The sequence below is a fragment of the Pseudopipra pipra genome, chromosome 5 (genome assembly GCF_036250125.1).
Source record: "Pseudopipra pipra isolate bDixPip1 chromosome 5, bDixPip1.hap1, whole genome shotgun sequence".
Lineage (NCBI taxonomy): Eukaryota > Metazoa > Chordata > Aves > Passeriformes > Pipridae > Pseudopipra > Pseudopipra pipra.
In genome coordinates, this window is record NC_087553.1 from 52,527,726 (window position 1) to 52,545,690 (window position 17,965).

The following is a 17,965-nucleotide window of genomic DNA, read 5'->3' on the forward strand; positions in this document are numbered from 1 at the left end:
AACAAGATCTGTGGGTCCCTTCGGCTCTGTGATGCCCTGACAACATTTTCACAACAAACATTTTTTAAAAGGAAGGTTTTATCTCAGAATTTTTTTTCACTAAAATGCATTTCTGCCCTCCAAAAATAATGTTCCCTAGTTACTGTCTGCTGCCTGAACCTTTTATGAATTCCATACTTTGCCCAGATGATATCTTCAAAGAGAAGTAAACTCCTTATATCTTTCATTCTGGAGCCATCAGTTTCTCTGTCCTTTGCTCAATGTGCCTGCCTCATTAGTCATTGGTAATCCTCCTTTAAAAGGCATTTCCTTCATTTCTCAATTCTTCACCTTTCCTAATAGTTAAGCAAATCTCAGCACACTGCAGACTCCAAAAAACATGTGCAGTTGTATGTTACAAATCCAACCAGCCAGTTTTAGTTCATGCAGCAATAGCATGCAAAGTTCTGTTGTTAGTGGTGCATCTTGGAATGGAAAAGATTCTGCATAACCTCAAATGGTAGCCCGTTAGTTTGGCCATGGAATAAAACGCATGTATTCAAGCTACTGGCAAACTGAGTGCAATGTAACATTATATGCTCCCTGATGCCTTAGAATGTTAGTAATTTGATGGAAGTTTTTGCAATTGTATTGAGGGACTTTTAAAAAAGGAATCATAAACCATTTTCATAGTATTGATTTTACACGATAATTTCTTATTTTTAGAATACCAAGTTAAGTATTTAAACTTAACTATGGCTTCTGTTTGCAGTTTGAGTGACATCCATTGAAAATGAAATTTTAGCCATGCCATGAGAAAGATATCTACAGTACCTATATTGCTTTGGATTGGGGTTTTTTTGTGATTTATTGTTCCACAAAATAAGTATTGAACCCAATTTAGCTTTGGTCGATATTTAGCTCTTCTGTCAATTTCCACTGAAATCAATACCAGTTTCATTTCCTGTTCATTCACCTGACGTTGAGTGGAGATAGTACACTATATATATCCTCAAATTTACATATATAGCAAAGAATATTAGTTCTGAAGGTTTTTTTCACTTTTTTGGGTTTATAAATACACGCTTAATGCTGTTCTATTTTCTGTCACGTTAAGAGCTTGCTGTGTTTAAGTACTTGGCCGTGTTAACTAAGCCCTCGTTCCAGCAACTAACTATGAGGATGATCTGGCTTTTCGCAGATGTGGGAGTGGTGCTTGGGTGGAGCTGCATCAGGAACAGGAAGGGATGAGTGAGACGACACCCATGGGAGCAAATCTGTGTGATCTTGGCCCTTCTTTTTGCGTGCTGGGCTCAAGAGATCTGTCTCTTATTTAAAGGAGCACTACTTACAGCAAGCAGTGAACAACTGTTCACTGATAAAGCAAACTGTATGTAGTCAGGCATAAGTCATTTTGCTGTAAAATGGTGATTTGAGAATTGTGTTGCTAGGAAGGTATGGCCTCTGCTGCCTCCCTCCTTTGCTCTCTGTAGAGAGTTCTGTTGCTTCTTTGTACCCAGTGGTCACTCCCTGTAAAAGCAGCTGCTTGGGGAATGTCAGGGAGCAGGAGACTGCAGGAGCAGGCACAGGTCTTCATAGATGTGGAGTGATGCTAGCTGCAAAGTTTTCTGTCTCCCTCTGTGTGCTACATGACTGAAGAAGCAGTTGGGGACAGATGAAAGAAAACTCTCCTTTGATTCTTCCAAAAAGCAATTTTCCAAGTCAGCCTTTATTAATTTTTCATTTTGGTTTGTTGGGTATCCTTTGGAAAAATTACTTTTTAAAGAAAATCTACATTTTCCATGGGAAGACAGTGATTCTGTTCACTTTGATTCATAGTAGGAGTTAGGAGGCAGAGAAATGCTGCCACATCAGAGTTAGAGATGGAGGAACTTAGATAAAAACTTTAAGAGTCATAGAACTAGGATGAAATGCATGATCTTTGCTGTGTATCTTTATGTTACTCCTTTAGCATATTGTATCACCCCTAGTACTCCTCACTGTACATACTTTTGACCAGAGGCTAAATAGCAGAAGTATCAGCCTAATTGCTGACATCTGGGCCAGCAGCAAGGTAGGAACTTGTAGAAATGCTACTTCATAAGTGCAGCCAGTAATAGTTTCCTCAGGACTGCTAATTAGTGTAGAGAATAAACTACAGCCGTGGCTTTCGGAGGCCCTCAGGACCATGTCTGGTGACTGTCAGACATTCGCTTTTCATTTTCCAAGATACAGTATATCAGCAAAATAAGTGAAAATGAGAGAAGTTGGTAGATATAGGAGGACACAGTGATGCTCTTTCTTCAATGAGTGTGAAGGCTGGTATGTTTGAGTGAACAGAGGTACTTGTTAACATAAAATATTAACAAAGTCTGGTGCTAAGAAAAAAAGAATGATCTGTTCATCATGCCTATAGTAAACAGTACAACAACAACAACAACAACAAAGTTGTTATTAGGAAAACTGTTTTGGGGATAAGGCTAGTGAAGTAATCAAATGGAGCTGTGGAGCATTTGATCTTAGACATCTTGAAATATTAGATAAAGAGGTTTTATTGGGTGTAGTGAGTCCCCTTGTGGGGTAACAAGATGATCTCACAGATTTCTGGAAGTCTATGACTAACTTTGAGCAATGAGGCAGACAAGAAACTGATTTTTAGAAAAACATGATTTCTAAAGCAAATGGAGCAATTTCAGGTATGAATCAGGTGTGGTGACTCAGGGCTTGGAGGACGTGTCCTCCAAATACATATGTATCTTCAGTATGTAGTTGCATCTTCTTAAAATGCAAAATATTCTCAAAAAATCAAAATCTATGAGAATGCATTCCTGACAGGAGGGGAGGAAATGGAAGGGAGCACAAAATCAGTGGTTTTTAGATACTAGCCAGCTGAAGTTTGAGAAGGTAGAAAGCAAATAACATATTTTGAACTAGGGATGGTTTTCATGGGACAGTATGTAAAAATCAGTACTCATAGAACCAAATTTCTTTCCTTAGTGAGTGGTTTTCTATTGAGTTAGAAATACATTAACAGGAGTAGGTAACATTAGTTCTAACTTTCCTTTTTTTTATTTTATTTTAATTACTCAGAATACAGTTAGGAGGAGCCCTTACTTGCTGTTTGTTACAGCCTCAGACAAGTTTCCATGAAATCCAACTAACTTTAGCAAACAATTATAAAGACTAAAGGCCTCAAGGAAAATTGCTTATGTGTTCTGTAAACATCTGGTTGCCATTTTCAATTACAAGGACCAACCCACTGAAGGAAGCAGTTTAGTTTTTTTGGAACAGAAATGGGACACTGGGGTTTTTGTTCTTTTTCATGGTGGAGAGTAAAGGAAATGTCAGGAATAGAGAGGTCACTAGATGCTCAGCTTTTATAAATACAAAAGTCTCTGAGAAAATTAAAGTAAATTGGAATCAGGTTCTGAAAGTGTAAACAATCCTGTGGAGGTAAGGTTAAATAAGCAGAACTGGAGCTCTTAGCATGCCAGCAAAAGCACAAGATCATTCTATCATAAGTAAGTAATTTAAAATATTGTGCAAAATAATAATGCTGAGACTAGCCACAGAAGTATTTTGTGGGTTACCATACAAATACATGTGTATCTTCAAATCTAGCAGATGTAAATTCTCTTCCCAAAATCATTTTGGTTAACTGCTGGTACAAATATATAACCAACAGTATACAAAACTGATTGGCTTTGTAATGCAAAATATATGTCATGTGAGTCCTGAGCAAAGTTTTGACAAGTAAAATAGAAGCATACTTTTTGTATGTTACTAAGCAAGGAGCTTCCTAAACAAGCTAAATAGGTAGAAATGTGGTCCTCAGAACACAGTGTGTTACAAGCATGTGACAAACAATGTTTGCTAAATTTGTTCTGCTTCCATAAAATTCAAGTTCGTTTAGTTTTAGGAAGAAAATGCATACCAGAAATATACACTGTCTTGATCACTTTTTAACTTTGCTTTTAGCAATTAATTTCATGCCACAGACATCATTTCAGTACAACACATCTTGGCTTCTGACATACAGAGATGAATGCTGCTCTCTAATCTGATGCTGCGGTTTCTTGTTAGAAAATCTAAATGCATCATATATTTTTCTGAACAATATGTATTCTTCTTCCTAATTATTAGCAGAACATAGTCATGCTTTCTAGAAGAAGAGCACACAAACAATTTCTTTGTAGCACTAAAATAAACCCTCTGTAAGATTGTGCTAAATCTCCTGTTTCAAATGCACTCTTTTCCCTGAGAAAGAGAAATTCTTTATTTGTTCATAACAAAGTATAAGGACACCGAGGTCTGTAAGGTAAAATCAAAATATTGCATTTAGTCATAAATTTACCCAACGTATCATTCTTTGAATGTTCTTTTTAGTCTTATAAACAGAACATACAGTCCAGTGGAGAGTCATATTTATGGGCCTGACCTAGAAGTTCCAACAATTAAAATACTACGCACTGATTGCACAGTGAGCTAAAATTAAAACCTTACTGGAATAAATTATGTCATGCTAATAGAATCTGAAAAACACCAGTGTCCAGGCAGATCCACATAATGGCCAAAGGAAAGCAGCAATGTGCAATTCCACTGAAATTAAATAAATACAAGGGATTTGGGTGTCGGTGTGCAAGCTTTATAATATGCAAATTATAACAAAAGTAACGCGCAAATCCTGTAAAAGAATTTGAGATAATGTTTCATAACTGTAGCCTGTGGGATAAGAAGGTAACAGCATATGATTGCTTTTTCAAGTATTTTAAAAATGCTTCACTTTAGAAATGAATCCTGGCTCTGATAGGGTTCAAGCAGACACCCTAGTTTATAAATACATATGTCTGTTCCTAAATGTCAGATAATTGTCTGCTAAAATAGGTGATGGGAGAATGACAGTAAGTCGAGCCAGAAGCCTGTCACAGTCCCGCCAGAGCACTCTCTCTAAGGGATTGTTGGGTAGGATTGCCCAGTGTTTTGGCTGCTGGAAGCTGTGCACCCTTTTTGATGTGCTCACTGGCTCTGTGCCCTGGTCAGCTGTGAGAAGTGTGCTGCTGCTTTTCATCACTGTGCTCCCATTTTAGGTAGAGGCATTATATACCACTGAAACAAAAACATTTTTTTTCTTTACTTTAGCTACCATGACTTTTATTGGTTCAGGCAGCAAAAAGCTTATACGCTATGTGGGCCTTCATTGTAATTTGCAGCCAGCCCACGCCATTCCTAGGTTCAGATTCCAACTTTCTCCAGCTGCATCCACTTTCAGCTGACAGCTCTTTTGAATGCTGCATCCCAAAACCACCCCAGACATCAAAAGTGCAGTAGCCACCCACGAGTTAGAACATGTTTCTGAAAATTTCACACAACATATTGTTGTTATGCTGACTTATCTTACATCAAATAGGAATCTTTTTTTTTCATGAGGGGAGTGACTATTCTACCCTTCTGATGTTCATTGTACTCCATCAAAGTTTATTTTTCAATGTAATATTGAATATTCTTTTATTCAGCCCCTGAGTTTGTCCATTTGGAGGTAATCCTAGTTTGCACAGATGTCAAAAAGAATGGAAGTTTCTCTGACATATTTAGAGATTGGAACTATTTCTCAGTTTCAAGTTAGTCACAAGAGCTTTCAGATTTCTGGAAAAAATTATTTCATACAGAAAAATATTACTGAAAGTGACACCCACTCTTTGATTAGAAAGGAAAAAACCCACATGTCATTAATTTCTATCATTTTTGGCAGGCATATTTCCTTACAAAAAAATGTCCATTTTTCACAACAGAAGGTCAAAATATGGAGGGGATTTGGATTAAAAACTGACAAAGGAATAGGATTTGAGCAACCTTAATGGGTAGCAAGATTAAAGAAGTATAGTTTTAACATATTTCCTCAATGGTGCCTCATATAAATAAAATATATTCAGACTCTGATAGAGGGAAGGACAGAAGAGCTTAGTGGTATGTGTTTTGGAAAGTTTGAACCAAATTGTTCAAGTCATAAAGTGTTTGCATAACAAGCTTATTGTTATAATGACTTTGTTTCTGACATTTGTGGTAATGCTTTCCAAAATAAATATTTAGCTATAAAAAGGAGTTTGTTTTAATTTATAGCAGCCACTAAAAGTGTGTATGTATATAGAATACACTGAGTTTTCTACTGTGTTGTTTAAATGCAAGATGAATCTAGCACAGCCACAGTTATTTTAGAGCTGACAGCTCAGTAGATCAGTTTATTGGGAAAGGACTATTAGTATAAAGTGGTAAAATTAGACAAGACCATTTTTTCTTGATTTGGAAGAAAACCACTGTTTGCTACAATTCATTATTTTTTTTACAAGATATAAAATAGAAAGCCTATCAGCATACTAAAGCACTGTTAAACAGGCTGACAAACAAAATAAGAACAAGATCTAGCTATTTTGGACCAAATCAAGAAGTAATTTTTTGTGTTTGGAGTTAGGCATTTAAATATTCCTTCCCCAGCTGTCTTTAGTAAGTCTCTCAAAAAACCTCGCTCACTCCAGTTTTCACAACCCCACTGAGGCCAGATGTCACTGGAACCTGTCTAGAAGTCAGTCTTCGACAAAAAATAATTGTGGTCATTTTTTGTAAAGAGTAGGCTGAAGACAAGGACTTTGAATACAGAGTCAGGCACATGTTAACCCTATTTTCACTTGAAATGTAATGCTATGACTTTAGAAAAAGCTTGGAGGACTTTTGGAGAAAGCTCTAACAACATAGAGAACGAAGTATTCCAGAAAGTGCTAGCACAGAAGGTAATTGTAGACTAGTTATGTTGCCCTCTGTGTGAAGTAGGAGAAGGCATCAGGTTTTTTACTTCTCTGCGCCAGCTCCATGACACCCCAGCTGTTACAGTACACATTTTTTGCAAATCTAATAATGTGAGGGTGTCTGTTGACCTTTAAAAGTGAGAGGTCTGATCCTAGGTCTCTTTAAAATGTTTGGAGGCATAATTTTAAGGTCTGCTTTAGAGTCCGTGTTCCATGGATGCTCTACATGGTAGTCATAATGATATCCGTGGCACCAACTTTCACTACCCCATGGTGTGCCAGGTGAGTAGAGCTGAAAGGCAGAGTAGGGTGCTGCATAGAAAACAGTGTCTGTGGGTACAGTAGGAAGTCTCCATTACATTAGCCATGACTTAATTATTGCATCACTATCTTCTGTGGTTTTGTCTAACTCATAAATAAAATGGATCAATTCCCTAGAGCTGAGGACAAGTGATGCAGTATGGCTCATGTCCACATATCTACGCTCTGGTCCTGTCACTGAGGGTGGCCTGCTTTTCCCTGAGTTTTAGGAACTGTCACTGCCCTAGGCTGTCTCCTGGGGCATTGCATGGCCACCCAGGAGAAGAAAACAAACAGAGCAGATGATTACAGACGAGTAGTTGACCCTTTGTCCTGACACTGTTTCGTTTAGCCATTGCCTTTATTCCCAAGCTTCTCTTTTTCAGTATTCTGATTGTTTCCTGTTTCTTGGGTATTATGGATTCTGATACAATAATAAGGATTGGCATAGGCTGCCTGCATGTTGTAATTGCAGTGACCAAGGGCTGCCATTCGGACCTTAAAATATGTGTCTTTTTTTTTGCGTATGTGATCAAACATCATTCTTTTAACATTGTCATTTTTTACTGTAATTCATTGTAATTAGAATGAAACAAGACATTAAAACAAACTCATCTACTTCTTATCCTGACCTCCTCTATATCCATAGAAGGGTAGAGGCTGTTTTCTCAGCTCTAGGACAGTTTAAAATCAATGATGAATTCTCGTTAGTGCTGTCATTCAGAGGGTGGCTTAGCTCATGTTCTTCATGTTCCGTTGAAAAGAGTGGGAGTGGTGGAAAGGTTGGGGTGAAACGCAGAATGGAAAGTATAACCAAGCTGGCAGTTTGGTTCCCTTGGCCAGAACTCCTCCTCCCCAGGAACTACTTTCCAATTGAATCTTCTTTCCAGCCTCCAGCTCTTTTGTTGCATGCACCTTTCTAAAAGCCCAGACTCTTCCTTGTAAGTAGCAGAATCAGCAGGTTTGGCAATAGTCTAGTGGGAAAGTTGCCTCAGTACCTCTTGTTCTTGTTGTTAACTCCTATGTACACACTTATCCAAGTTAGGATGTGCTTCCAACCCCTCCTCAGGTCCACAAGGTGCTTTGGGGATCCCATTCACTCATCCTGATGGGCATTAGGATTGAGCATCCCCTGGGACATGTTGGGGAGACCAGGGCAGGGGCTTGTATCTCTGTGACAGTGTTACTGGGGTTGCCCCGCCCAGTGTTGTGCCTCTGTATTCCTTAGTGTGTGTGCCCGTGTGTGTGTGTGTGTGTGCATGTGCATAAGAGTATTCTGTGGATAGGTCTCCCTCCTGCAATGTCCCTGGGAGCAGCTGGAGCAGGATGCTCTTTGGATTCCTCCACCTGCTGTGGTTTCTCTGGGCTCCCTTGGGCAGGTCTGTAGATGAGTTTTTATCACAGAACTAGTGATCACAGCACTTTTATTCAGCAACTAAGACATGGGTCTGAAAACTGTAATTCATGTTACACTCACAGTAAAATAAGAGAGCTTCAGGTATAAATTTCCTTCCCCCCCCCCCCCTTGGAAAAATGACTGGACTTTTAGTAAATGTTTCTGTAATAGAATTTTTGAATCTTGGTGATTCTGCATCTATTGACTCTCATCATTTTATATTCCTGCATCCAGACAAGAGGAGTTTTCCCCGTCCTCAGTGTGTTCTTCATTGCTACATGTGTTTGTTTCCCTTCTTTTGTTGCTCTACTCTGTGAGTGAAAGGTATCACGTTTTTGAACTGCTACTTTTTTTCATGTTATCTGAAGTTTAAATAAAAAAACTTTATAAAATCAGTGGGAGATCAGTGAATATCAGACCAGAGCAGGCATATATGCACACAACCAGCACACAGTTAGGTACTCAAAAGCTGTGACATCCATTTTTTCCAACTTTGATTTGACTCACTCGCTCATGATACGTCCTTCCACTTCATGACTATGTGCTGCTTTTTCATATGACTTTGCCTCAGGGTGCACAGGACAGGGATACAAAGTTCTTTGCTGGATATAGTCCCAACAGTTGTTAGAATAACTTGGATCACATATCAGTGAGAGCTGTCCAAAGGCAGTTGTGTCAAGCAGAGACTTCTTACTTGGCACTGAGCAGGGTGGAGCTACTCTTTCCTCTCTGCTGACGCTTGGAGATCTCAGTGCCCTCTCTCTCATCACATGAAGCAGTGCAGTTTTCCTCCCTTAGTGGGATGCACATGTAAAAATTTGGTAATATTTGACTTATTTTCTTTGATTCATGCATGGTGCACTACCACCTCTCATGCTTAGCCTTAGACCCTGCTACCAGGACAGGGAATCATTGCAAGTTTTTCAATGGCTATGGCAGATGAAGCATATGGACAATAATTTCCCTAACTATAGAGTTGCCCTCCCTATGATCTTCACCTCAACCTTATCCCCACATCTCAACAGCATGACTCTTCTCCTCCCCACATTCACATTCTCTGTTTCCAGTTTTCACCTGATTCTTCATGCCAGTCCACTCTCAGTAGCCTATCTCTTTTTCTGTCGGACAGTTTTCTTCTCCACATTCACAGAAGGTAAGGAGATACCTTCCTAAAGCTGAGCTTTGGGAAATCTGTGAAATCTGTGCTTTAATGAGGTACCAAGTACTTCCATCCCAGAGAAAATTAGGTCTCAGTCCTACAATGTTTTTTGTGCAAGTGAGAGACCTATCTAGCAACTTTGATTATGGTATTACTTGGTGTATTAAATACATGTAAAGTAAGAATTCTAGCATCTAGGAGCAACTATATATAAATCATTTTAGCTTGCATACAAGAAGAGTAATACTGGATTACTAGATGCTTTTGGTTTCACTGAGGCTTGCTGTGCAGAAAACACCCATTTGTGGAGAACATACCAGAGTAATCTGAATATTCATCCAAAGCATGGTGTGTAAGCACAGAAGTGGAATAACAGGCTTGAGTGTTTGAATTGCCCCAATGTGTTTGCCATTAGGTCAGGACTGCATATTTTCTTTTTGTTTGCTATTGAACTCTACTGTAGTTCAGAAAGTATTTTGACAGCATATTTTCATAACTTGAGTCAACAGATTATGCCATGATAAAACCTATAGGTTCTTAAAGTTAGAATCTGTAATACAACTCCGTGGAGAATTAGTTACTTTTATTTCCAGTATTCTGCTCCTTCTTTGGTTGCATAGAAAAATATATGGATATAGTTTAATAATACTGCAATTTATTTTTTTCTATTACCTTTTGTTGTCTTATAGACACTTATCTGCAAATTGAAAAACATGCTTTAACACATTTGCTGCAGTTCTGAAAATTCTGTTGTGGTTTTCTCTTATAGTATGGCGATTTTTTGATTGAAGAAAGGATTGTTAATATATTGCATGACTCAATGTAATACAAATGGAGAAAAGATTGACCTGTCAGTTATCCATTCTTGTACTTATGCCTGCAATAGATTTCTTTTGCTTCTTTTAGAGAAAGTCATCTGCCTTGTGTCATCAGTTACTCCAGTAGCAGAGATAATAACTTTTTGACTTGGTAGGTAGGTCTAAGGCAGTTTTAGAGTTTGAGACCATGTGAAAAAATGAAATATTTGAGAACATTTTGTGGAGAAACAGGTAGCTCTTGGCCTGTTACACTCATTTATTTTTTCACTTTTAAAATTCTCCTTTGGATTGACAAGAAAAGCAGGCTTGCTTCCTGATATAAGGAAACAGCAATAAAATAACTCTCTCTTTTTTTAAGACAAGAGTGGAAGCATTATGCCTCCCCATTTGTAGTAAGACCTAACATCTCTCCACACATTTGCAGAAGAGATACAGAACAGTCAAGCATTATCCTGTTTTTATGAGCAAGGCACTGTAATAGAACTTCAAATGGCTATTTCACTCCCCAAATACAGAACTCAGATGTGACTGTGCATTAATTCTTGAGCATAGGGCAGACTGGTTCTACTCGGTTCATGCCAGCCTCTCCTCTATGAAGAATGCTTCCCTTGGCACTTCACATCCTTTAGTTAGGGGGCAGCTGAGCCAAAAGAAATAAAAAATCCTGATCATCCTCAAGGGGGGTGAATAGTGACAGTCCTCAGGATTCCTTCAGCCTTTCCCTGGCAACCGTACAGCAACTGTACAAAGTATTTTGTGAATGAATTGACTGCATCCAACAGTCTCAGCCTCATATATAGTGTGGGGGTTTTTCTACACTTATAATACTCCACTGCAATTAATGTGACAAAAGATTTCAACCTAATTTGTCCAGCTAAGCAAGTGGTTACTGGGCTGTGTGTTATGGCAGAGTACAGTCAGTCTCAACAAGTGGCATGGAGCACATTGTGTGAAACAGCAAAGGTTTGAATATGGACAGGTGTACAGCTGCTTTCCAGAATAGTTCATAAAATATCAGAAACCTTGCCACCTTGTCCTGTGCTGTCTTCACTCAACAGAGTGAATATTCCTTTATTGCTGTTTAGTGAGTCCTTATCAGTGATAGCTCATGACTATCAAGGGCCATGCCAAAAGAGAAATTAAAATGCTTCCATTAGCTACTTCTTTAAGGGGAAAATTCCTGAACACCTAGGTGTGAGACATTCCTTTAGGGAAAGCCTTACAAATGAAACAGTGATATCAAAAACTTGAAAAATGGCATATTGTTAACAAAGAGAAAGTATTCAGTCCAACAAGTGGCATTCTGATCTTTGCACAAGTGAGACAGCCAAGCTGCTGTAACCAGAAATAGGCTTCAAAGGATATTTTCTCCTGGAGTGTTATCAGTGAAGCTCAGATATTCAGAGGTGTAGAATTCCCACATCCTCAGACCCCATCACATAATCTGCCTGATGCTGCTGCCCTCTGAGATGCTGAGGAGCATAAAATTCAGCCCAGGATCCAGAGCCAGTCAGTGAGGCAGAAGCTCTGTCTTTCGGACATCTGCTAGTGCTTCTACTGTCCCATTGACTCCTATTAATTGACTACATAGCAGGGATGAATACTGCTTTGTAAAACATATTTCTCTGTGTAGTTTAAAGTTGGATTTGTTCATAAGCAGCTACTTCAATAAATATGTTCCTGCTCACCAAACTTGGTGCAATCCGCGCTCACTTTTGTTTTCTTCTTTTCCTTTCATGCTCATAAAGTGATTAATTTTAGGGTATGGTGTGAGCAAGTGCAAAATTGCAAATTGATTAGAAGTTAAAATAAAAATAAAGCCATACAGTTTTTTAATTTCCCAGAATGAATGAAATACAGGAAGATAAGTGTAAAAGCTGAAAATTTTATTTGATTTTCAAAGTTCTTTCATTTCAAAATTCAGAATAGGAACCTTAGCACTGCAAAATGAAATTTCACTCTATGGTATTGGATGAAACTTACTCATTTGGTTAAATCATATAATATTTTTCTGTGTCTACACCTAGGAAATTAAAAGGTCCATAGAGGTGCATGCTTCTGACAGTTTTCCTGCAAAATCCAGCCTCCAATGCCATAGCTCATGGGGAAAATGTGATAACTTCAAAGGTTGGAATAAGATAACTTTATTTTAGAAATCACCTTCAGAAATTCTTGAAAATTATCCATAAGTTTAATACCCCACTAAATCTTACAGTTCTCATTTGGTTTCTGTTAACTTTGATGTATGATATCAGAATACAAAAACTCTCCACAGACTATTTTTCTAGAAGAAGTTTTTATTGGTCCCTGCATTGCTGTTTCCTCTGCTGCTAAAAAGCATGTTTGTTTCTCTCTCTATTATCTGACTATTATCTTTTAAATTATTTTTCCACATTAACTACTTCAATTATTTCAAATTATTCCAACTCAGAGTCAAAGCCAATGAAAACATTGGTATCTTGTTGAAAATTATAATTTGTAAATTATATCAATTTTCGGTTGAAACATTGATCTCTGAATTGGATAGCATGTACTTTGACTCAGAATAAAAGGTGATCACATCAGGTTTGAATCAAAATATGTTGTACTACTACTAGCTGAATTTGCAACTTGGGTTGATATTTTTAGGTGAACATCAGATACACATCACAGGTACACAAACACTTTTTAAGATGGAAGACGGGGCTAGAATGACTGCAGGAGAGGAGGGGGAAAGAGCTGGCAAAAGATGGGTGAATAAAAGCATCATGCTGCCAGCATGTATCCACATAAAGCTCACTTTGCCTGCATAATTAGATTTCATTCTGCAGATGAGTATTCCTTGTGTAGGCAAGGCCTTAATTAACAGGCTGAACTAAACAATCTTAGTTTGAAAAGTTGCTCAGAGAGGGTATGAACATGCTCATCTTCTTACCACTCTCCTGCTTGTCCAAATGCAAAGCAATACAAAGTAGTAGAGACTGTCTCCATGAGGTGATTTCATACTAACTGATCTATGCATGCTGAGCTCCACTGACTTGCTGCATAAAGCAAAAAGGATTTCTGTAGTTATAGACAAAGTCCTTCATATGGAAAAAGCTTCATGCAACTTGCTAATAATTAAATTGTTCAGATATCAAGTATTCCTTTTAATCTTCCCCTTCAAATGTCCTGTCAAAGCCTGCTTCTGGTTTGAAGTCTGCAGGAAATCAGCAAAACAGTGTGTATGTTGAAGATGGAATTTTATGAATTTATTAATGGTTCTTCATTAAAGTCTCTAAAAATATTTTGAAACAAGTCTTTCCATTCAGATGACTTTTATTAATACTGTGCATTTTGTTCTTCTTTTCTCTTTTATTTTAAAATGTTTTAGCTCATGTGTCTTGCTTTACTTTAAAAATAATTTCTGTGAAAGGGATCTCCTATGTTAAAACATGGTGTCTGACAGCTTGGGGTTCTTTGCATGGGCCGCTGGTGTTATTACAATATTAATAATGCTAGCAATTTTTTTCTGCAATATAGTTCTATAATTGTTAAATTTGCAGAAGGAAGACAGTCAGTTGGTGTCATGATCAGAGATGTTTGTTTTCCACAAAAAGTTAAGCTGTAGGAGGAGTGACACGGGCAATTTCTAGGTTATATCTGTTCACAGAGGAATCTGTTCAAGAATAAATAGCTGCTGTAACACATGCCTCTTTCATTTTTGTTTTCCAAGAATGTTTTTCCAGGTATAGTTGATGAGGAATGTATCAATATATTGAAATAGAAGTCATACTGCTCTGTCTGCCTGAATCTGAGAGACAGCACTAGGTGTACACTGTTTTTCTGATAGGAAGTCTCCTGATATCTATAAATAGACATGTTTGTGTTCTGATTGTTCTGTACTGAAATAACTGGCTAGATGTTTAACTACTCTAAATAGAAAGCACAAATAATGGCAGGCATTCAAGCCTCCTGAACTGTTCTACTTCCTGGGCACTGGCTCAGAAACACAGCAGATCTGAGGGTACTTTTTCCTTTTCTTCTCTTCAGTACATTCATATTGATCACTCTGATGTATCCTAAAGGCAAATACACAGTGCAGCATATCCTTTGGTGTCAGGGATCAAATTCGTTCCAGGACAGGATGTGTCACAATAAACAAGGGAAGGAAATGAGCTGCTTCTGAGAAATGGAGTTCCCTCCAGCTCCCTTTCAATTTGCACACAACTAGGCATTGTGCTTTATATATAATTATAATGATTTATTCGAAGGTGTTTACTAGTCAGAGGCAAAACATCTTGCTTATCTGATAATTACATAGCTGGTGAGGTCATTGAGTAGGTTGTTAGCCCTGCCAATCTTTTGCACTAAAATGAAGTACTTGCTTGTACATTTCTTTAATGCTTCATTTGTTTGCTGTCTGTGACGTTTTTATCTACCTGCAGAGGATTTTTGTTGTTTCTTTCACAAAGAAGCATGTAGTGAGTCTGTCTTGCCTAAATTTCATATACCTTAATTACTTTTATACCGTAATACTGGTTCTCATAATGTGAAATTGAAGAACTCGTCACAATAATAAGTGTAGTGTAACTGAAAATTGATCTCTTAAGCTTTGTCACACTGCTTATAAACATAAAAAAGAGATAGTTACGTTCACAGTCCTGGATCCATTCTGTACAATCAGTTCATTACTGTACTTAATGTAAATTGAGTGCTAAATCTCCTTAAGTGAAATCTTCACCCTGCTTGACATTTGTAATCATGATTGGATAGGAGAAAAGTACATTTCAGAGAAGGAAATAAAGGAAATAAATAAAATAAATGCCTCTGTGGGCTATTTGGCGGAACCAAATTTAGGGGATAATCGAATCAAAGTAGGAAGGCATCACAGATGGATAGCACAAAATGGAATAAAATGCATGTAATCTTCCCAACCTTGGGAAAAAGAACCAACCAGTCACTGAAATAGCTGTCCTGAAGGGAGCTTTGGGACCCGATGCTATACTCTGCCTCGGATGTTGTACAGCTTGACTGGCTACCCTTTTAGTTTGGAAGTTCATTATTACTAATTGTCATCCTGTCAATGCAATGATTTACCCTTTATTGAACATATTCATTGTGACCTCAACAGATGTAATAATTCTATTTTGAGATGCCATTATCTCTAACTCATCCAGATAAACAAATAACCATTTGAGGGAGCTGACCAAGCTCCTTTGAAGCAACATTGGCATTTCTACACCACAGCACATGCTGAGATATGGGCAAACTTCAAGACTTTGTATCTTCTAATCCAATGGTGTTTAAATTGGTGCAATTTAGTTCTGTCTCTTCTTCAAGCAGCTATGTTTGATTCTGGTGTTGCTTGTTTTCTGATAATAGAACCCCATGATCTCACAGGTCTCTTTTGCCCCAGAAAGGAAGCATCAGCACTAGCTTGGAAGCTAGGAACTTCATTTCCACTTGTACATCAGTTCTAGATCTGGCAGTTAGGTGTCTAATATTTAGGAAGCTGCTACACCAAAATTCAGGCTAGAAATTCCTGCTGTTTGCAATACCATGACCGTAGTATTAATGCCTCTGAAATTTGCTTCCCAATAAAGACTTCAGAAAATCATATTGCATATATTGCATGTGTATTATAAGTGAGCATGCTGAAGAGTTAAAAAAAAAAAAAAAGGAACAACTTAAAGCAGCATCATGTTAGTGAACTTTTTAATTTCCGAATGCTAAGCAGCAGGGTTTGAACATCACCAGGCAGGGATAACAGGAAATGCCAACTGTGAAACACCTATATATAGTTCCAAAGCTTGAACTTTGGTAGCAAATATGTCTTTTATCCTGCTGCCAGCTGTAGTGATTCAGGTATTCAGCACTCCAACCATTTACTGTTCTTTAGGATTTGGCTCTTAAGTATTTTTTGCGCAAACAGGAATCACATGACATTTTCTTTCTCAATGTGCTTCTTTTCTTTCTGGATAGGTGGTATAAACCCTTGGGATCTTTTGATCTGCTTATCTTCCAGAAAAAATGCTGGTACTGGCTGCATTCAAACAGAAGACTTGCATAATCTAGAGTTGTTCCAGAAGGTATGAGATTATTGTGTTGTCTTTTGTGGGAATGGATGGACAGGCTAGGCCAAATTTTCATCCCGCATAAAAAGAAAATTATCTAATCCTTATTTTATATCACAGCATCATGATTTAGCAGCAATTAAAAAAGGTTTTTTATGTTTTCTATTTACTGTGAAATACTTGTCAGATACCAGCATTTAATTCTCTATATCACACCCAGTGATCAAAAGCAATTTCTCATTTAGACACAGGAGGTTAGTTTGGATGTAAGTGTTTCAGTGTAAATACTGAAAATTAGTACAATTGGGTGTCAAGTTTCCCTTTTCTGTTCTTGAGTTTAAATTTTTGTGTTCTTGGCCACCATCAACCAGCATCTCTGGCAGCAAAAGTGGCTACAGAAGTCAAGGGAAATTTAAGGAATTTACCCCATTGGAAAAGAGACTTTAGAAATGGGAAGAAACTATTAGAAAATACACACAATATTTCAGAATAATAGCATAGGCAGAAGATAGAGCTGGACAAATTTAGGCTTCACATCTTATATCACTGTTGAGTTTCACCTGTTGTAATTGCTCTTTTGTAAACATAATTTAGGCACCTCTCCAAACAGCGACAGTGCTCCTACAATTGATAACGTGTTAGCTGGACCAGTGTTCTCCTCTAGGTCCTTCAAAGGAGTTCCTTGTTCTGGCATTGCAAACTGCTTACTCATGGTCCAAAGCATTGGTAGTGCCAATATTTCTTGGTATTTTCAGGATTGCTTTTTTTTTATTTCACTTGAGTGTGTTGTGGGCACAATTTAGGTTACTTAGATACATAATGTCTAAATAAAGAAGTGGCCTGTTAATAAAAATATGTAAGTCTTTGAAAAGATTTGACCAAGCTATAGGTACAGTTGACTTGTATTTAAAGTAAAATGGCACAGATAATAATGGTAAGACCCTAAATTATAGACTCCAACTTGAGGGTCTGGGAGAAGTGGAACTGCTTTTAGAAAGTGCCTGAGGTATGAAGTTCATGAAGATACAAAAAACAATTGGTGTCCACAGAAGTCAGGGCTAGGAGCATGTACACTGGGGTTCCCTGGGACAGGATGCCTTATCTAAGTGTATTCAAACTGAAATTTTTGTAGCAGTTCCAGTTTGCTAGAAGTACACATACTTTGAATTCAGAGTTCAGATGATAAAACATCCCAGGCTTCTACAAGCTGCTTTTTGCTCAGTCTGCCTGTATTATCATATCTGAGCCTCTAATGCTGTGAAATATAATAATCCTTACAGCATGCTGCAATGTCCAGAAGCTTCACACATGAATAACTGAGACACAAGGTGATCAAAGGAATTGTCCAAGTTCTCTCAGGAAGTCTGCAGCAGAGCAGGGACTTAAACCAGATGGCCCAGACCTTCAGATAGCTTTAAATATTGAGTAATATTACTCTCTGCTGGCATGTCCATACCACAGTGCAACACAGTTCTTTGTTG

At 37.9% G+C, this 17,965-nt stretch overlaps 1 protein-coding gene across 4 annotated transcripts in view; it reads left to right on the forward strand.

Annotated features, from left to right (window-relative positions):
• CPED1 (cadherin like and PC-esterase domain containing 1) overlaps positions 1 to 17,965 on the forward strand; it is a 143,552-nt gene that overhangs the window by 16,204 nt on the left and 109,383 nt on the right. For all 4 annotated transcript variants that reach the window (XR_010430866.1, XM_064656108.1, XM_064656107.1 and 1 more), the window contains exon 4: positions 16,393 to 16,499. Coding sequence is in view for 3 of the 4 variants with exons in the window: in XM_064656108.1 (XP_064512178.1) it covers positions 16,393 to 16,499 (107 nt within the window). In the remaining variant the exon portion in view is untranslated. The remainder of the gene's footprint in view (positions 1 to 16,392; positions 16,500 to 17,965) is intronic.